This window comes from Drosophila biarmipes, chromosome X (assembly GCF_025231255.1).
Source record: "Drosophila biarmipes strain raj3 chromosome X, RU_DBia_V1.1, whole genome shotgun sequence".
Classification (NCBI taxonomy): Eukaryota; Metazoa; Arthropoda; class Insecta; order Diptera; family Drosophilidae; genus Drosophila; species Drosophila biarmipes.
Window position 1 is genome coordinate 6,931,968 of NC_066611.1, and position 19,960 is coordinate 6,951,927.

The window sequence follows — 19,960 nt, forward strand, 5'->3', positions numbered from 1 at the left end:
GATATTTAAACCTGTGTATAAGTATAAGAGCTTTGTGCTACTGTTTTTTTATTATACATGATGAATTTTAAGTTTTATTTTTTTTGCTTAAAACTATTTAACAACTTACTTAAGAAGCCTCTTATAAAAACTTATTAAAAGTCAGCTGTGTCCTCTCCCCCCAACTATCGCCTGCAAGCGCGCCATCGTCATCGTTATCGCCCTCCCTCGCTATCGGCCGGCTGTCATCGCCAGCGCCGTCGAACGAAACGCAGCAGAACAGAACAGAAATTCGAAGCGCTGCCAAATATACACACACGACGCTCTCCGCTGTCCGCCGTCCGCTGTCCGCTGTCCGAATTGTCGCTGGCGAGCCGAGAACGAGCAGAGCCGCCAGGAGCGCGCGCCAGCGGATTTATTAAATGCACTTCTGCATATTTATTTATAAACGCGTGTTTCGGCCCGTGGGAGCGCGCGGCGCGGGGCAATAAAGTGCAGGTCACCGACGCGTCGTCGCTGCCGCAGTCGACGTCGCTGTCGCCGTTGCCGTCGCCGTTTTGTTTCGCTGTTTACGCTGCGGCGTTAATGTGTTAAAAAGAATATACATCAATTTGAGTGTTTGTGTTGTTTTTTTTTTCAACAGTTTAATTGAGTGCGCTCGAGTGTGCGTGTGTGTGGGTGCATCTACTTACCTATGCTGGCCCTGGCCCCGCCCACCACGCCGCCGCCGCCCCCTCGCAATGCCCCGTTAGCCGCGAAATCGAAATCGAATCGTTTTTCTGCAACCGCAATGCTGTCAAACGGCTCTGCCGGCGTCGCTGCCGGCGTCCCCAGCGACTGCGACGAGCGAACGCTGCTGCTAGGCGAGGAAATGGTTGCTGTTGCTGCGCCGACGTCGACGTCGTCGTCGTCGTCGCCGCCTCCTCTGCCGCTGTCGCTGCCTCCTTCGTGCGCGGCAACTGCGCCGCCAACGTCGCTGCCTCTGGTGCACACAACAACAACAACAGCAGCAGCGGCAGCAGCAGCAGCAACAACAGCGCAGCCGAGCAACAACAACAATGTGAGCAACAACAACAACGCCCTGCCTGCGGTCAGTGCTAAAAACATGGCTAATACCAAGAGCAGCAGAAGCGGCAGCAGCAGCAAATGCAGAAACAACGAGGCCAGCAGCGGCAGCAGCAACAACAACAACGCAGCGGAGGCAACAACAGCCGCCGCTGGGGATGTGGAAACTGCAACAACAACAGCCACGACGACGACGACAACAACAACAACCACGGCTGACGAGGAGGACCTGTCCAGCGATCTGAGCGACAAGTTCCCACGCCCCCAGAAGAAGCCCGGCAAGCTGAGCAAGCTGGGCACCAAGAGCGTCGGCCTCAAGCGGTAGCTATATCTCTGTCATAACTACATCTAGCTTTACTTCATTTAAAAATCATATGATAACTAAACCCACAATTCCACACTATAACCATATCTAGCTTTACTATATTTATAAAACTTTTAATATGATAACTAAATCCATAATTCCATACTATACTTATAGTATTATAAAACACGAAAGCCATAGGAGGAACAATTTTTTAGGTCTCAAATTCTAGAAATAAAAATATCATAATGATAACCAAATCCATAATTCAAATGATAGGTAAATCCATAATTATAATATTTCCTATTTAAAAAACATTATACAAATGATAATATAATAGTGATAAAATGATAATACCAAATTGGATATCCATAATTCAAATCTTTCCTACATAAACATCTTAACACTATTATAAAAGTGGCATTATGATAGGTATATTCTTAATTCTAATCCTAAAGCTCAAAACCACTTTTTAAGTTACAATAACCATACCGTAAAACTGATATTGTTATATATATACATCCATAACTCTAAATTTTCCTATATCTATTTCTATCTTAAATTTATTTTAAAACTCATTACTATGCTATACGTTAATCCAAAATAGCTTGAAAAACTTTTTTAAGTCCCAATAAATAGATAGTATTTGGTTTGGTATAGGAATACATCATGGCTTATTTTTACTTACCGAAACTTATACACTTAAATACCTATATTAATATAACTAAAATAGTTATAATATCATATCCTATTTTTTTTTATAGTGAAACGCATATAAATGATATTCAAATGTAGTTCACAAAAGATAAGATGAGGGCTCCCATATTTATACAACAAAATATTTTTCTTTAAAATTTTAATTATAGAATTGGTCTCTTTAAAAAAATTTAAAAAAATGTATCTTATTTTCTCTAATTTGTTTTATAAATGTGAGACAAACTTTTTAGTCAAAACTATAATATCTTCACCAAAGGAAACTATATATAAAAATTGCAAGTTATTGTATATTACTAAAAACTGTTTTCTTTTTAATAGGATGCTTTTTTTTATTAAAATATAATATTTTAAAAAATACATATACTTTATAAAAATACCTATTAAAATCGAGGCTTGACTTATCATTTTTGTTACCAAAAATGCATCGTAATCCATTTTCTATCTCTTAGGTAGTCTCTTATATTGAAGTACATTGTTTTCTAAAAGCTATATTATTATATCCATATCCATCCAAAGGCAAATTTAAATTTTAAAAATTTTTACAAAGTTAGTATAGTGATATTTCGGATTTAAGTTAGGGAATGCAACCTGTGAGTGCCCCCATTTGACCTTCTTCCCCTCACTTCCTCTTCCGCAGCGTCTCTTTTGGCTCCTCGAAGGGTTCGATGGTGGAGACGCTCGTCTTCGAGACGCCGACGCCGCTGTCGGAGCACATGGAGTCCACCTTTGGGTTCGATGCCGCGGCAGACTCTGCCGCCGATACCGCCGCTGCCGCCGCTGGTCAGCCGCAGCTGGCGTCGACGCTGCCGTCGCATCTGCCGCTGGCAGGCAACTACAGTGGAGACTACGCCAAGGGGAACATGGACGACAGCGGCATTGAGGTGCAGGAGGAGTAAGTAACCCATTTAAAATACTGCAACTACATTTAAAAGCATGATTTATTTTATTATCATAAAGAAGATACATGTATAATTTAATTATCATAAAATATATACTTGTATTGTTTTATTATCATAAAAAAGATACATGTATTATTTAATTATCATAAAATATATACTTGTATGGTTTTATTATCATAAAATAGATACATGTATTATTTTATTATCATAAAAAAGATACATGTATTATTTTATTACCAAAAAAAACATACATGTATTTTTTTATTATAATATAAAAGATACATGTATTATTTTATTATAATATAAAAGATACATGTATTATTTTATTATCATAAAAATATACATTTAGAAATTTAAAAAATATTATTTCAAGCTGTTTCCCTATAAAAACAGATCTAGCAAAAGGCGTTATAAACATACTATGCAGGGCCCTTTCATTAAAACTAACCAAATGAGTACCCAACCATATGATATATTAGAAACTAGATTTTCTAAACTCTTAAAATATATATACCTTAGGAAAAATGTATTATTTGGCCTGACCAAAAAGTTAAACAATAGTATATCATATAAGGAAGTGGTTCTCCGAAAAATTGCCTTCAAATATAAATGTAGTTCTCAAGCCAACAATTATGTCGCCATTTTTGGTAGTACTAGCATTTTTTAGGTCGACAAAAAAAGGAAGAAAAAGAAAGATCTTAAAAATAATTAATTGCTCAAAAAAAAGAACCCAAATCTGTGACAAATTAAGTTGCGCCATATTTATAAGGTGTGCTTTCATTTGTTTGCAGTTGTAGGAAATTCTTGGAAAATACTTATGAGTTATCTTAGTTTTTTTGGGAGTAAACTAGGTCCATATGATGATTCACTCTTTTTCTAATGTGAAACTACACTGATATCTCTAAACTACACTGATAAAATGCAAAGTAAACTGCAGTTTTCAGATACAAGTAAATATATATTTAAATCCAGATAGTTTTCTATACAAGCAAAGCCTGCCTTTTGATGTAATCCCATGATTAAGGCTAAGAACTCCTATAAAAGTTGGTTTGTTTTGACTTTTTGCCTGGGTAAATATATTTTTCGCCAGTGTAGCAGTGTGTTTAAAGGGCTTTTGTGATTGCGCGATTGTGTGTGCTCGGAATAGGGCCTACTTTTACCTCATTAAACCAGCCGTCTAATGACTTTTTGGCAGCTTTCACTTTTGTTTCGCTTTTGTGACTCGCAGTTGGGCCAATCCATAAGTGATCTCGTTTGCTAAGCCTTTGGCTAAGCGAAAATTCAGCTGCGTTTTCCACACATTGCCATCAACCCAGATGGCAAGCGATGAACTTTGTGCCGCTCATCACCCAACCCTAAAACTAAAGCCCCGTAAATCCCCCCTGTGCCTCTGTTCTTCACCCACAACCTCCCCAAAGGCAGGAAGCTTGAGACACACAAATTTTTGAATCGATAATTACCGCTCACCGTCAGCAGTTCGGTTTTAAAACTTTGCTAGCCCAGGCCCACACGTACAGTGGTAACTCGGCCGGTGGACACGAAGTTTTACTGCCAATCGTGGGGCTTACGCACCTTGAGTTTTAATAGTAACGAGGGGAAATAGTGCCAAATAATAGCGGAAACAATTAAAAAGACATTGCACCTGTGTTGCTTGTTGCGTGAGAAGTTGCTTTAATGTTGGTTCTTGGCTATTTTCACGCATTTAACATTGTTAACGATATCTTTGTTTAAGTAATTTAAAACAATTACGAATTAAGAGAATGGTATAGGCTGGTTCAGAAGGGGAATGCTTTAAAGTCTTGAAACAAAGATATAAACATCATTATGTAATAAAATTATGATATGAAAATCCATAGTTAAAATATTTGTTATATCTTTATCTATCTTTACTATATTTGAAAATAAAAAAAATCGATTTTATAATATACTTATGTTATCAAATATAATTTTTTAAATACATCGATTTTTTATAAAAGTTTTTTTTAAGTTTAATTCAATAACTAAAATTTTATTGAAACATAAAATTAAGCCTGTATACCAAAATCAGGCTTAAAAAAGCTGTAATTAAAAGTTAAAAACAATTTTAAACACATTGATTTTTATAAAAGTTCGTTTTAACTTTAATTAAATACCTAAATATGTATCTAAATATAAAATTAGCCCTGCATACCAAAAATCAGGCTTAAAAACGCCTGATTTATAGGCTAAAAACGAATTAATAATTTCTTATCACTATTATAATAATAATATCCCTTGCCAATTAGAATCCCGCCAAAAAAAAGGATTCCAATTGGCGGGCTGCCACTGTATTTCTGTTTGCCTTTCTCTCCCTTTCTCCCACTTTTCTCCCAACCCCGCGCGCCGTGTTATCAGTTCAATTGGAAGATGGGTTTGTTTGTTTGGGTTTTTCTCCGTCTGCCTTTTCGCATTTCCCACCACCGAGGGAACTCCAATTGGAGTTTTTAATGCGCCGGCGCTGCAGTCGTTCTAACTGGAATACCGTTGAACATCGTCACCGCTTTTATTACATAATGACCATGTGCGTGGCTGTGTGTGTGCGCATTTTAAAGCAATACATATATAAGTGGGTCAACTTCATTCGGTGGTTGTTGACCCACATATTTTTCGGCTGCATTTTGTGTATCTGTATCCGAGAACGCGTTTCAAATTGATGTGCCGCACCCACAAAATTCGAAACGAGCGTTTTAACTTTGTTCTAGTTGGATTAACGGCGATAACACCGAGCTTGACAATCGATTGGCCTAGAGGTGCAAGCAATGCGATAGTTTATGCAAAAATTGATCGAATTTATCGTTGAACTGTGATTTATCTATCGGTCAGATTGTATTTTAATTATCTTTTATATTCTAATTATAGACATAATAAAAACAATTTTTGGTAATTATTTTCAAAAGATGTAAGCTTCTAGAGCTTGACAATCGATTGGCATAGAGGTGCAAGCAATGTGCATAAACTAGCACAAATAATCGAATTTATCGCTGATTTATCTATCGATGAGATTGTTTTTTAATTTGTCTTATATTCAAAATATAGTAACTATTAAAGCAATTTTCGATATTTATTTTTTAAGGATTTAAGTTCATACATAATGTTTCCAGGCTTAAAAGCTTCTTTAAATATTTTAAAGGAGGAAAAGTTGACTAAGGGTTTTTTGGCACTATCTCTTCTCAGCGTTTGAAAATAGCAGCAGTTGACTAGTCATATTTAGAAGGTTTCTTCTTTTTTTGGGATGGCTGTCAAACGGGTATCAAATCAAATTTGCTGACAATTTGTTTCACGTTGTCTTCTTGCCTTTCGTCTAGGTGGCATATTCCATTTTCGGAGAGATTAGACTTAACACATGTTGTGACCTTTTTGTTCGCCAGTCTCTCCACATGCGTGTTTCTTTTTTATTGTATGTGGGGAGCATTAATTTGCCGGTGGAGCGTGATGTCATCAGCTTTGAGCTCGCCACTTGCTGTAGAACTTTCTTTCTTTACAGTTAGTCAGAGTCGCAAAGAAAAGAATGAGCAAGGGAAAAGAACCCAGAGAAATGAAAAGAAAAACCGTCAATTCTTCTAATCGATTATCCAGTTACACGGGGAAAATGTATCTCCAAGTGCTATCCTCTATTCAGCCGATTCATTGTGTGCCAAGAAAATAATGCGCAATGTGACCGTACACAAAGTATTTTTTTTTTAATGTTATATTTTAGCCAGCAACTTTGATAACTTTTATGAATTAAAAAAAGTCTAATGACATTAAAAATAGCTATGATTATGACTCTGCTTACATATTTGTAATGCTGTTTCTTTAACTAGACGCAGTGTGACCATTCTCCTAAGGAAAGCAAAGTTACCGGAGTTCAAATCGAATGCCAAAAGCAAGTTCTTTTACCTTTTTCTCTCAGTATAACCAAGGAAAGGAGGCTGATTGAACAGCTGACCTCGACATGATTTCGTTTTTTTTTCTCAATTTTTTTTTTTGTGGACTCTAGAAATTCGATCGCCCGGTGGGCCTTGCTTATATCTGCGGCTATTGTGAAAGTACATCTCGAACTGTCCGCCTGTCACTCAGTCAATTGATTTTCCGGTACCCACGGCACACTTGACATGCATACAGCGTGCTCATCATCGTCTCGGCCAGTCGCAGTCATAATCATAGGCGCGTAGTCATAATTATTACCATAGGCCGGGACGGGACAGGCCCATTGTCACATTGCTGTAAAGCCAGCGAGCGGTAATTGTGCCGCTGGCCAGCAGTGCGTGTGTAATTGCTGTGGCCGCTTCTCTGCAGCGGAACAGTGGAAATTATTATTAACTTTTAGGCTAAACAAAAATGGGCTAGAACAAAAGAGACTCCGTTCATGAGGCCACAAGGTAGGCAGTGAAGTGAGTACATAGGCACGGACAAAGAATAATGAATAATATATGTGTGCAATTTCGCTTTGTTCGTTTTATCGAATAAAAACTGTCCGATTTTGTCAAAAAAAAGCTCATTTACTAGGGGAGTGACACCCGTCAAAAAATGGCATTTCGAGATAATTGGATTACACATTTTCAAGAGATAGGTGTATTTAAGTTAGGATGATCACATTTTTTTTTAAATGTATCTTTCTAAATTTATAACTACATTTTTTGTTTACCTAAATAATATGTCCTTAGAAATTACTAAAATATTATGTACCTTGAACTTTATTTGGAATAATTATAAAAAAACAAAAATGTTGTACATCAAAGTTGTAGATTTTGAGAAACCGAAAAGATCAAAATATGTGTTACTAAACCAGATAAATTTTTATGGGTTATAGTTTATAATTTATTGAGATAGGTGTATTTAAGTTGGGATGATCAATTTTTTTTTCAATTTATGCCCGTTTTCTACCACATTTTGATGTACCTAAATAATATGTACCTAGGAATGACCTTAATATGTTGTACCTAGAAATTTATTGAGATTTTTTAATTCATTATAAAGACACAAATATGTTTTATTTCAAAACTTCTGAATTCTGAGAACCAAAAAGGTCAAAATATGTGTATTAAACGAAAAAAGTTATGTTTTTATAGAATCTATAAATCAATTATATTGTAAGAATATATTCATATTTTTCCAAAGAAAAACTTTCAAATATTTTTTTAAAAAATAGTCATATTTTCTTATTTTTTTGTTTGAATTTTTTTTAGTGCTAAAGAACATTTTGTATTTCTATGCAAAATGTCTTCATATAAGTACGTCAATTTAAATACTGTCAATTTCATTGGGAACCATGCCAATTGTGTATTAGTTGTTTGAAATTGTAACGGAAATGGGGGAAAATATTTGTGTACCTCGGCCTGAACATTCCAAGAGATCTGCCAATGTTCGTGTATAATAGATTCATAATAACCCGTAAATGCTGTAGAACTCATGAAGAACTCACATGGGCATTGGTAATTTCTATATTCCTCGCTACCAACGTCATCATCCATCTTCGGGGCGAATCGTTATCAACTAGTGGACTTATCACTGCCCGGCAATGCCGAATAATTTCGAATCGCCTAATGCCCAAAAATACTGTGTGGCAAAGCGGAGCGTAAATCAGGAGGCGAATTAATCGGGAGTAGTAAATTCTATATTTAGCCCCAGTAATGCTGTCATATTCAAATTGGATCGCCTTTGTATTTCCCACTGTGCATTAGCCCTATTACCTATTTACGTGAGCCCGCACGTTGCAGGGCGAAAATATATTGCCAAGTAGCTACATTGATATTATAAATATTTTGGGATCCAAAGATATTTTATTTTCCAGTTATGGTACTAGACTGAAGTTTAAAACAAACGTTGAAACCTTACATTTTTTGTAAAAAATATTGTTAAATGTTTATTTATTATTATTCCTATTTAAAATCCGAAACTTTCTCTCTATTAAATAATAAATACAAAGTATCTCAGTGCTTAAAATATAATATAATTTTATTTTTAATATTATTTTTTTTAAATCCTAAACTTTATATCTATTGGAAAACCTATTCCAAAGTATCTTGGTGAGATATTTTTGCAACTATTTCTTTTTTTATAGTCTATTATAATTATAAATTTTTTCGAATCCTTAACATTATATTTATTGAAAAACCTATTACGAAGTATCTATAACAAACTGTAAGATATTTTTTTCGGCGGGATATACACTTAGAAAAATATAATCATTAAATACCGCTGTTGAATCATGAATTTCCTTTATTATTCATTTTTATAAAAATATTCTTTTAATTTTTAACGCATAAAAAAATCCCAACGATCTACTACATCGTAACCATTTTAAACTATTTTAAAGGTGGTCATAAACCTTTTTTTTTTTAGAAAAATTAAAATTTCTTTCGACTTTTGTCACCATATCTGTTGAATTTGTGGCTGTACATATATTTTATTTATTGCGCTATTCGGCTGACCACAGGTGTGAATGTGTTTGTGGTTTGTGTGCCGCAGTTTTTCTGATTTTTGTTCTGCTCTTAATTTTTCCTTTTTTTTTTTGGGCAGCAATAGATGGGGACCCCGATTTCCAGCATCTCTGTGCGGCTGTGGCTGTGGCTGTGGCAACCCTGTTTTAATCAACCCCCCCTTTTGCGCCGTTCCTTAGCCTCCCCTCCCTTTCCATCGCTATTTCCAGCAGCTTCCCCGTTTCCACCTTTATGTGTGTGTGGTTACGTGTTTATGTTTTTCCGTGTTTCCCCTGCGCTCTCTCCTTGCTTTTTTTGTTATTATTTTATTTTCGGTCCGTTGCTTGTGTATAACAAGTGAGAGAGGGAGAGAGAGCGAGCGCGCGGGAGCGAGCTTACGCTCTTTTATTACTTTGGTGAGTGCGCAAAAAAGTGATGTCATGTTTGTTGGCTTTGGCGAAGTTGCCAGATGTGGCGCATTTGGGTTTACGTTTTGTTTGTTTTCCCGTTTTTGACATTACAATTGCGCGGCGTTCTCGCTTCTGCTTACTGCGCATTTTATCTGCGCGGTTGTTACAACAAAAGATGCCAGCAGATCCGTAAATCACGAAGATACACTTTCCCACAAAAACACTCTTCAAAATGTAAATGTTTTTAAAATAGAAATATGCAATTTTTATATTGAACCCAGAAATGACTTATACTCGTTTGACTGATGAATACGAACAATTTGGTAATAATTCTTTAAAAAAATTTAAATTTTCTTGCTATGCTTTCCGAATTATTAAAAATAGTATTGCCCTGTTGGCCAGTGTAATTTCAGGTTTGCCCGCAGAGCAGCAGCCAAAAATCGCCATACAGAAAAAGCACAAATTGCCGGCTGTGTTGTTTGTTTTCATTTGTTTGTCCGAAATGTGAACATTCTCTAGCCAGGAAATGCGCGAAATGAAAAATTTGGAAATGTTTTTGTTTCGCTCAAAATAGATCGCAATAAAACCATGACAAAAGATAGACGTGTGTGTCTGGAGCCCATTAAAAATCTCATTAAGGAGAATGTTAATTGTTCTTTGTGTCTTCTGTTGTAAAGTGAAACACTTGCGGCGCATTTCAGATGTCTCAAGAGATTTATTTGGAATTCCGTCAAGTAGCCTCCGTGTTATATTAAAGTTTTACCTATAGTGACCACAAAGTGTTGTCTACTTTTCTGCATTAACAACTGACATTTTTCCTTCAATTCCTAACCGCAGATGGTTCGCGGTAAATATTTATTAAGCTTAACATTTTTATTTGGCCTAATTTGTTAAATATGGTTATAGTCGAAACATATTGCAGATTTTATTTTGTTATGACAAAATGAATTTTAATGAAAACCAATTTTAAAAGGTTGGAAACATTAATTAGCTTGGATATTTTGTATTATTGTTATTATTTTAAAATTAGATTATTTATTATTATTAATATTTAAATAAGATAATTTTCTTGTTTATATAGCCCCACTATGCTTTGAATTTTGATTAATAAATTAAAAGGTTACTTTTAATTGTGAATGCTTAATTTCATAAGTTTTATTATACTTTAATTTAGTCAATAAAAAGGTGAAAATAAAAACCTTTCTATAAGTTAAGAACTTGGCATTCAAAAGGCGCGCCACCGGCTCGGTCAGGTGGCAACTCTGGCAAAAGTTTGCGAGCGAAGAGAGCGCTCGCGCCGCCCTCTCTTTCTCGCTCCTGCAAACATTCGTGCGTGTGAACGCCTACGTGTCTATGTGTGTGTTTTGTATCTTTTACTTTTCAGCAGCGTGAAACTCAAACATCGGTTTCAGTTCAGTTTTTCAGTTTAGGCAGCAACAACGCAGAAGTTCGAAGAGCCTCCAAACAACAAAAGAGCGCTCGTCTCACACACCGAAAAGCACAAAACCGAATCGAAAGAAAATTACGCGCTCATCCAGCGTTGCTGCTGCTGCTTCCCGCTCTGCGTGTGTGTTTTTTTTTTGTCGCCAAAAGGATCCAAAGAGAGCCAGTGCAAAAAAGCGCGTAGAGTAACCAAAAGTGCGTTTAAAACGATGAAAAGTATTAAGTTTTATTAACCGAGAAAAGTGCAAAAAGGCCCACAAAAAAGAGAGGGAAAAACTACAGTTAACTTGCGTGAGCGTCGGTGAGGGAGAGGGCGAGGGCGAGGGCAAAGAGAGTCACGAAAGCAAGTGCAAGTGGTTGAAAAACAAAAAAGCACTTGAATTTCAATAGGAAAATGGCAAAAACAATGTGAAAGTAATTCCTGCTATTTGGTTCACACACACTTAAGTAGTTAAGCATTAGTAGTACACTTGTAATCGTTGTTGTTGTGGCGCGCAGTGAGTTCATCGCAAAAAATAATACACACACATACGGTGGGGGAGCGAGCGAGACGGGGCGCGATGGCGAGAGAGGGGGCGTGAGAGAACGACAACGCCCCCTCTCCCTCACACTCCTGCACTGGCGAAAAATCAGGGACTGAATATTAAATCCAGGAAAAATTATTGGTTATAGGGTTTTTATATGTTTAAAACAAAAAGCAAAAAAAAGTACTATTTTTAGAGTTAATTTTTTTAGAAACTTGAGAAATCTGCGAGTACTATCTACCTTAATAAACTATAAAGGCTATTAATATAACTACTCTTCTTATATAGATTTTGTACAAATAAAATTAAAATGTTATATATATTTCTCAATTCCATCTCTGAGTCATCGCACATATTTTCTGTCTGTGTAGACCGCTAAACGCAATTAAAACAAATTTGCGCCAGTGTGTGTGCGTGTTAAAATAGCACCTTGTTTGTACATAAATTAGCCTTAGTCGCTGTTACTTATACTGTACACACCGTAGGCATTATACAATATATGCACACCTCGCCTGCGCCAGTGTATATATTTTGAAATTATAATAAAAACAAATCAAAGGCAACGCCGCACTGCAGTTGCCCTCGCCTCCTGCCGCTCTCCGCCTCTCCTGCTCTCTCTCCCTCTCTGTTTTCGCTTTTCAAGTGCAAAAATGAATTTTCCGCTATTTTGCTCCTCCCGTGTGCCCCTGTGTGCGTGTGTTTTATTTTTTGTTTTTGTGTTTGCGGGTGGGGTCGCATAATTTGTTAAATTAATTTTCACTGTCCCTCTCGCACTCCACCCCCGCCCCCGTGTGCCCGCTGGGCATTTCTTCTTCTTACTCGCCCGTGACGTAGGCCATCGCGTGTGTGCCCCGAAATACAAAAGCAAGAAACCAAAACTAATTGAAAGGCTGCTGCGCTGCCGGCGTCGCAGTCGCCGCCCAGTGTTGCCATCCAATTATTGCAAAAAAAAGCCAAAATACAAGCTAAAATTAGCCATTAAATATGCCAAATCATAGCCAAAAGTCATGACAACATAAACATATGGTTCAAGTGCTTTTTGTTTTCAATGTGCTGACCTTCCTTCAGTTTGAAAAGTTCCATATGTTCAAAAAACGCCAAGAATTGATAAGGAAGTCCAAGAGTCGATAGTAACACGGAAAGAAATTTTACTTAAAAATATAACCATTAATTTTGATTTACTTGTAGCTAGATAGTGACAGCCTAATCAAGAAAATAACACAATCTTATGTCTACATATGTACTTCAAATTGTTAGTATTAGCAACTTCAGCTATGACTTGACAGTTTTCCCCCCAATAAATTAGCTAAAAATAGCTTGGACTTAAATGTAGCAAAATATGTTAAGCAATATTATAAATGTCCTAATGTCCTAATCGCTAAAATTAAATTCCACATTATTTTTAACAAGAAAAATTAGAAATTTTTATTTTAATTTTTTATAGCTTGTTAGGTTAAAAATGTTCTTTGTGCGGAGGAGCCACTCATTTCTTATCACACCGAAAGGCTTTAAGATTAGGCTAAGGAAGATGAATTTGCCGACTGCATTCTCTATCAGCATGTTTAGCACCTGATCAAAGTCACCTGCTAGCCGAATGCTTTTGGGCAGCCAGAAAGTAGCTAAAGCCGCAGCCCCATCGAGATCGCTGGTGGCAAACATAATTAATGCGATCATCTTCGAGCTCGCTTTTCCCCGGCTGATGCTGCCTCTTCTGCTTCTGTTTCCCATTTACAGCTCATGTTTTCCCTCCTCCATTATCCACTCACTCCAGCTCCTACTTCGCGGTAATGGCAACAAGTTTTCCCATATTTTTCAGATCTTTAATTTGCTCGGCCAATTGAGGTTGCCTTTACGAGTTAGTGGTAAATCTTTAGACTTTTTTTGAACTTCTACTTAACAACCTTTTTGTAGGGGGTAAGAAAAAAAAACGTTTAATAATGCTCCTGAGCCAAAACGAGCTGGAAACTTTTTTTATTTGCCTAAAACTTGTTTTCTCGAGCTTGTAACACTCGTGTTTTGTTGATGGTCTTGTTCTTGTTCCACTCGCTACAGGTCACGCTCGATAGGGAGTACCTCTCGGGCTAGGGCGTTGACTATGTGGATTTTAAAGATGTAGGAATGGAACACTTCTGGCTACCCACTATAACTAATTAACCCAGTTTAAAGTGCTCATAATGTTGATTAATGGTCATTTTGTAGAAGTACAAGGTATTGTCTTATAAAATAGAAACAAAATTATACAATTATTAAAAAAACAAAAATTATTACAAAATTATAATAAATTTACTGTTGTTTTGGTAACTTCAATTTCTTATTTTGATTTTTATAATATATTTTAACTTTATATATATTTATATTATATTATATTATAATAACATATATTTGTATTTAAATATTTTTAGCAATATAAATGATGAACCCTTTTTTTATGATAAAAAAGCCATTTTAAAATACCAAAAAATAATAATAATGATATATTTATGTAACACTAAGGTATTTCTAACGCCAGTTCAGTCTAGATGGCGTGCACTGTATCATTTTTTCCATATCAATTTCGGCACATGACGTAATCTTCACATGTTCAACAGCAACAACAAGAAAAAATCAACAAAAAACTAATAACAACAACAAGCACATTGAGTTATGAAGTGTATTTGAAATGTAAACAGATAAAAGTTGTGAGGGGGAGGAGGAGGAGGTGGGTTCTTTATATAGTGAACGGGTTGTCTGATTCGATTGTAGGCTGTTTATTTTTTGCTCCGTCTTCTTTTCGACAGGTTTCTTAATGGTTTTCCCACTCGGGGTTCAAAGTTCTGGGACAATAAAAAAGATGCTGGAAAGATGTAGGAAGTGAATGTCCCATGGGCCATTGGCTGGCCGAGATTGAGATCTTGCAAGTACAATCTCCCATTTCCATGCCATGCCACACCACTCTCCGATAGTACAGTGCGTTTCGGCTCAGTAAATCTCAGGCTTTTCGCACAACCAGCCTGCCATAAATGAAGTCATCGACATAAACCAGTTATAAAGATAATAAAAAGTCGCCCTTCCAGCCAATTGCGCTATAAAAAGCATTTATTTCTACTGACTGATTGTCGATTCCAGATTTTCTATAGGAAAAAAATATATCATTGGTCTATTAAAACGGTATATGTATATATTATTATGATATGATCTTATGATATGATTTTATGATATGATTTTATGATATGATATCATATTGTGATATGATATTATGATCTGCTGATGATGATATATAATACTGTGATATTACGATATACTGTATTATTTCGATATTTTATGATCAGAACATAAAAAAGTATAAAAAAATAATTTAGTTCTGAATAAATAATGTGATATTATGATATGATGATGATATATATGATATAAAGATGACATTTCTGATATATATGTATGATATGATGATGATAATGTGATATTATTTTTTGATATATTATTTTGGTATTTTATGATCTCAACTTAAAAAACAACAAACAAAAATATTTGTATTTCTAAAAAAATATTGTGATATAATAATATATTATATTATAATGATATCTTATGCTCTGAACATTAAAAGAGGTTCTAAATACATAAAGTTGTACCATAAAATCATCAAAAATATTTGTATTTTCTGAACAAATATTGTGATATAATAATATTATATTACGATATGATGATATCTTATGCTCTGAACATTAAAAAACGTTCTAAATAAATAAAGTTGTACCATAAAATCATCAAAAATATATAATAAATTGGGTTTTCCAAAATGTTCTATAACAGAAATAGTCTTGTATTTCTGGCAAATGTTCCAAATACGTTTCAAAAATGTCTTCCCAAAGGGAAACTCGTCCCAAAATAACGCCACAGATCCCCCAGTGGCCCAGAAATCCAAAAGCGAGAGCCCTTCCCCTCTATCGATTTAATTTGCTTGATCCAGTGACCTGTGAACTGTGTGTCAGTGCCCCAAGTCGGAATTCGGTTCAGTTTCTGGTTGCTAACAAAATGGAAGACACTACACACTACAGCACACCCATGGATTACTTTATAGAGGCCGGAATACCGGGCAACACCTGGTATGGCACCTCGAGTGCCCTTTCGGATGACGATAAGTGCAGGATTCTAGAGTAACGTCTCCGTTTCGCATTCATCAAATCGTATTTCTTTGAACTTGGCCAACAGCCGTCTGACCAAAAGCGAGGCAAATTGTGCAGCCCCAATCAATTGAATCAGTTATTTAGCCGAAAGCCAATTGGCAAATGACTTAATTTAATTGACATTGAGGTGGCTCCTCCGTGGATGACGCACTTGCTCAGCTATTTTAAGGTCGCATGCGGCGATGCGTGATTTCAGTGCTCGTGCTCTCTGCCAACCACCGCCCCTGCACACTGCACATATAGATGGATGTGGACTACGTATCTAATTCGATTTGTTGCTCGTTTCCAGATCGGAGCGTTCGATAGTGCGCGTTTCCATCTACCAAAGCAGCCAGCCGCAGCAGATCTGTCCACCGGCGGACTACCTGCTGGACGCCCTAGACGGAGGCTACAACTACAACAGCAACCTCCTCGACTACTCCACGATGGCCACGACGGCGGCGGGGCTTCAGCAGCAGCAGGTGATCGGCCTGGGAGCGGCCTACGATCGACAGCAGAGGTGTGTAGCGGCCCTGCCGAGTGCAAATATATGTATATGTATTTCTGGGCCGGGAATGTTCTAATCGCCCCTGGTATTCCCCCATTGCAGCACCGACTCCGGCTGGGACAACCCCTTTCGGCCAGGCGGCGATCTCTCCAGGGAGGCTGATGAAATTGTCAACATGATCAGAGGTGAGTTCAATGCATCTCGGTCGATTTTCCTAAGTAAGAGCTCTTAAAGTATTTAATTTGAATAACTAAAATTGGGTTACTTAAAAATAATTTTGGTCCCTTTCCCGTATGATAAAATGTCGCAAGTATTTTAGGGTGGACTTTCTTTAATTACAATTTAAGGGTCATGCTCTCACTTTTTTATACATTGCCCTTTGGAACCCTTAATGGGGTAAATGAGCAAATTTTAAAAGGAAATTTAAAAACTAATTTAAAAAAAAAAACTTTAAAAAAAATAAATAAAATTAACAAAAAAAATGTATAAAAAAAATATTACAACATTTAATATTGATTTGTGAGTGCCTTGCATAATTTATTAATATTAAAACTTATTTTTTCGTCTTCCTTCCAACTGTTATTACAAGAGCAGACTATAGATAAAATAGTAGGTGCGGGTATTGAACATGGTCTTATTTTTCTGCGGACCAACTACGACGAGCTGTTTGAGACATTTTTGTTTAGGCAGTAAGAAAAATTCATTGCTTTTAATCAGGTATTGTTCACTGATCATTAAGGGCAACTACGGATATGTAATTAAGCATTTTACATTAAAAAAATTATATATACTGGTGATTAAGGGCAACTACGGATATATAATTAAGCATGTTACATTAAAAAAAGTATATATAGAACAAAATTCAATAAAAATAAAAAACACCTGTTACTCCAAATGCTGAGCTTATTTTGCCTTAAACAAAGTCCACCCTATTCATAGTATGAAGTACCTGTTGGGTAGTTTATTTATTGATTATTATAGGTTCTTAAAGTTTTTAGAATTTATTTAAGTAGTTATGTAGGTAGTGTGATATGAGATAATTCTTTTAGTACAGGTTTCTGCAGAATTTCATAGGCTTAGGTGTATAGGGTTGCTATCCCCCCCTGGCCTTTTCAACCGATTATAATCGACCGACTGATCTTTCAGGTGGCAAGCCCATCACACCCACAGAAGAGCGGACGATTGGCAACGGGAGCGCCCAGCATGCGGACGACAATTGCAACGGCGGAGCGGCGATTGGCGAGAGTGTAACCAGATCGAACGTGAGTCGGGGTCCAAAATAAACGACCCATATACCTTTAGCTAATTTAGATAGGTCCGCTAAATGCCTTCCCGTTGCAGCTCTCGCAGAATCTAGCAACAGCACAAAATGGTACAAATTCCCATGCCTCTGCCTCTGCCGACGCTGGCGCCGGAAAAGCAGCGACGGCGGGCGAGCTGAGCGGCGGAACCGGAAACGGAAGCGGCAACAACGGGGTCACCTCGCTGGGTCAGGTGTCCAAACAGGTGGTGCCGGGCCCGACGTCCGCTAGTCATGTGGTCATCGACGAGAAGAAGAACAAGAAGAAGGGCTGCTGCGTGGTGCAATAATCGCGGAAAAGCCCAAGAGGACGACGGCGGGGGAAAGAGAAAGAAAGAAAAACAACCAACCAAGCGAAGAGGAGGAGGAAGAGGGGGCGGGCATTTTCCGGCTAGCCGTGTTTTTCGATGTTAGTGTTTTTTTTTCCGGGGGTACATATATGAAGGAGCCGAGCTGTTGATAGTTTTCAGGCCGCATAAATAGCTTTGCTTAGCTTTGCAAGACGAGACAGATACCGAAACACACACAAGGATAGACTGGGAGACCCAACAACAAACATTTTAGGCCACAAACCAAGCTCTCTGACCAACGGCAGCCGATCATCGCGATCACCAAGAGGAGAATTCAGCAGTGGCAGCAGGGGCAGCAGCAGCGGCCACAGTGAGAGCCAAAATTTAAGCAACACCAGCGGCCGTTGCTCCAAGTTCAAAACCACAGTCGAGAATATTCAAAATTTAAGTTGTAAATCTAAAGTACACACACTTATATATTTATACTATATATATATCTATATATATATATATATGTTTGTTAGTCTGACGACAAAGCTAACTGCAAATCACCCCCTATTATATACATGTATACATACGATTTTTTTTTCCTTTTTCTGTAATGTGGACTCGACCTACACATGTGTACTATAAAAAATTATATGGCATATATGTGAATTTAATTTTTTTTTGTAATTGTAAAATTTAGTGCGGCTTTTTTAAAAAACGAATCGGATGTGGGGACGTTAAAAACAAAAAGAAAAAATTTATAAAAACGAAAAAACGTTTTGCTTGCATGCATAATGGATACAAAATCGAAAAAAGAACGCAAAAAAAATTAACATAAAGAATAATGTATTTATTTTTATTTATATGATGACGACGGAGAAGCTGATGAAAGTAAATTAAATGTTAAACCTTTAAACAAATATACACACACACACGTACATATACAAAACACACACACCTACGCATATATACTATACGATATATGAGATGAGATGTATGACGCAATAAAACGATGAGATGAGCCGGAAACAGTAGATGGAAAAGAGAAAACTAATTACAAGAGTCCCAATTTTCTAAGGCTAAATAATGAATAATAATAGTTATTTTTTATCATCATATACATGAGAGACGGATAATTGCAAGCCGGGTGCGCTGACTTTTGGGGCCCACTGTAGCGGCTGATCAAAGACAGACGGCGGTGCTGATCAAAGGAAGAGGGTGGAAATGGTGGAAACAAGGGCTTAGTTCTTCGAGGAGAAAGGGCAGAAAGAAGGGCTTTGGAGAAACCGTTGTACCCAAGACAAAAGCTTAGAAATGAGGCCAGAAAAAGTAAATAGAGGAACAGAAATTAGGGGAAGAACCACCGTTTTTCAGCTTAGTTAAGCACAATACAACCCCCCACACACCACCACCAAGCAACCCCCAGCCACTTTCTCCAACCCAACCCCTTTCACTCAGTATTTTTCTCAGTTGAACACAAATCAAAAGCAGAGAAATGAAAGCAAACAAATATGCAAAAATATAAAGCAGGTAAATCGAGCAAAGCGAGGTACAAGAAAGTTTACACAGAGCGAAAGAGCAGCAACCAAATAGCTAAAGAAAGTAATGAGAACACCGAAATGGACCGCCACACCCACAAGTAACACACTCACACACTCTCAACACTCACTCACACACCTACAGCCTAAGCATCAATGTGCTGCATTTGATAAACGTAATGAAAAAATAAAATATATATATATATACACACAGATATATGAAATAGCAATATTGTTTCAACTGAAATTAAGCAAATCAACAAAAGGAAACTCCAAAATCCGCAAAAAAACCAATCCGTAACTAAATCAATGGGAGGAACAGCAGCCAGTACAGCAATAAAATCAATATTTAATATTGTAAATTTCCGATTCCAAAAAGAAAGCAAAACCTATGAAAAAAAAACCAACAAAATGTTAAGTTATTGTATAAAAAAATC

At 36.8% G+C, this 19,960-nt stretch overlaps 1 protein-coding gene and 1 long non-coding RNA gene across 4 annotated transcripts; both read left to right on the plus strand.

The window, feature by feature from the left end:
- Positions 1-748: 748 nt before the first annotated feature.
- Positions 749-19,738, plus strand: LOC108024703 (platelet binding protein GspB). 3 transcript variants are annotated; one of them, XM_017094784.3, is made up of 6 exons: positions 749-1,365; positions 2,703-2,957; positions 16,210-16,419; positions 16,510-16,592; positions 17,554-17,669; positions 17,749-19,738. In XM_017094784.3, exons 1-6 carry the CDS (start codon positions 770-772, stop codon positions 17,995-17,997), a joined length of 1,509 nt encoding a protein of 502 aa, XP_016950273.3. In that variant the 5' UTR covers positions 749-769; the 3' UTR covers positions 17,998-19,738. The 3 variants fall into 3 exon arrangements, with proteins under 3 accessions (XP_016950273.3, XP_016950275.1, XP_016950274.1); XM_017094786.3 differs by lacking the exons at positions 749-1,365; positions 2,703-2,957 and adding an exon at positions 11,192-11,431; XM_017094785.3 differs by lacking the exons at positions 749-1,365; positions 2,703-2,957 and adding an exon at positions 15,717-15,890.
- LOC127012509 (uncharacterized) lies at positions 11,658-14,032 on the plus strand. The gene is made up of 2 exons (XR_007766005.1): positions 11,658-12,450; positions 13,577-14,032. It is a non-coding gene; the product is annotated as an uncharacterized LOC127012509 (long non-coding RNA).
- Positions 19,739-19,960: the final 222 nt, after the last annotated feature.

Bases quoted from the DNA above. Each gene is read 5' to 3' on its own strand.
- LOC108024703 (XM_017094784.3), top strand. From the start codon at position 770: ATGCTGTCAAACGGCTCTGCCGGCGTCGCTGCCGGCGTCCCCAGCGAC. The intron at 2,958-16,209 runs GTAAGTAACCCA...GCTCGTTTCCAG, and splicing joins GGCATTGAGGTGCAGGAGGA to ATCGGAGCGTTCGATAGTGC. The intron at 16,593-17,553 runs GTGAGTTCAATG...CTGATCTTTCAG, and splicing joins AATTGTCAACATGATCAGAG to GTGGCAAGCCCATCACACCC.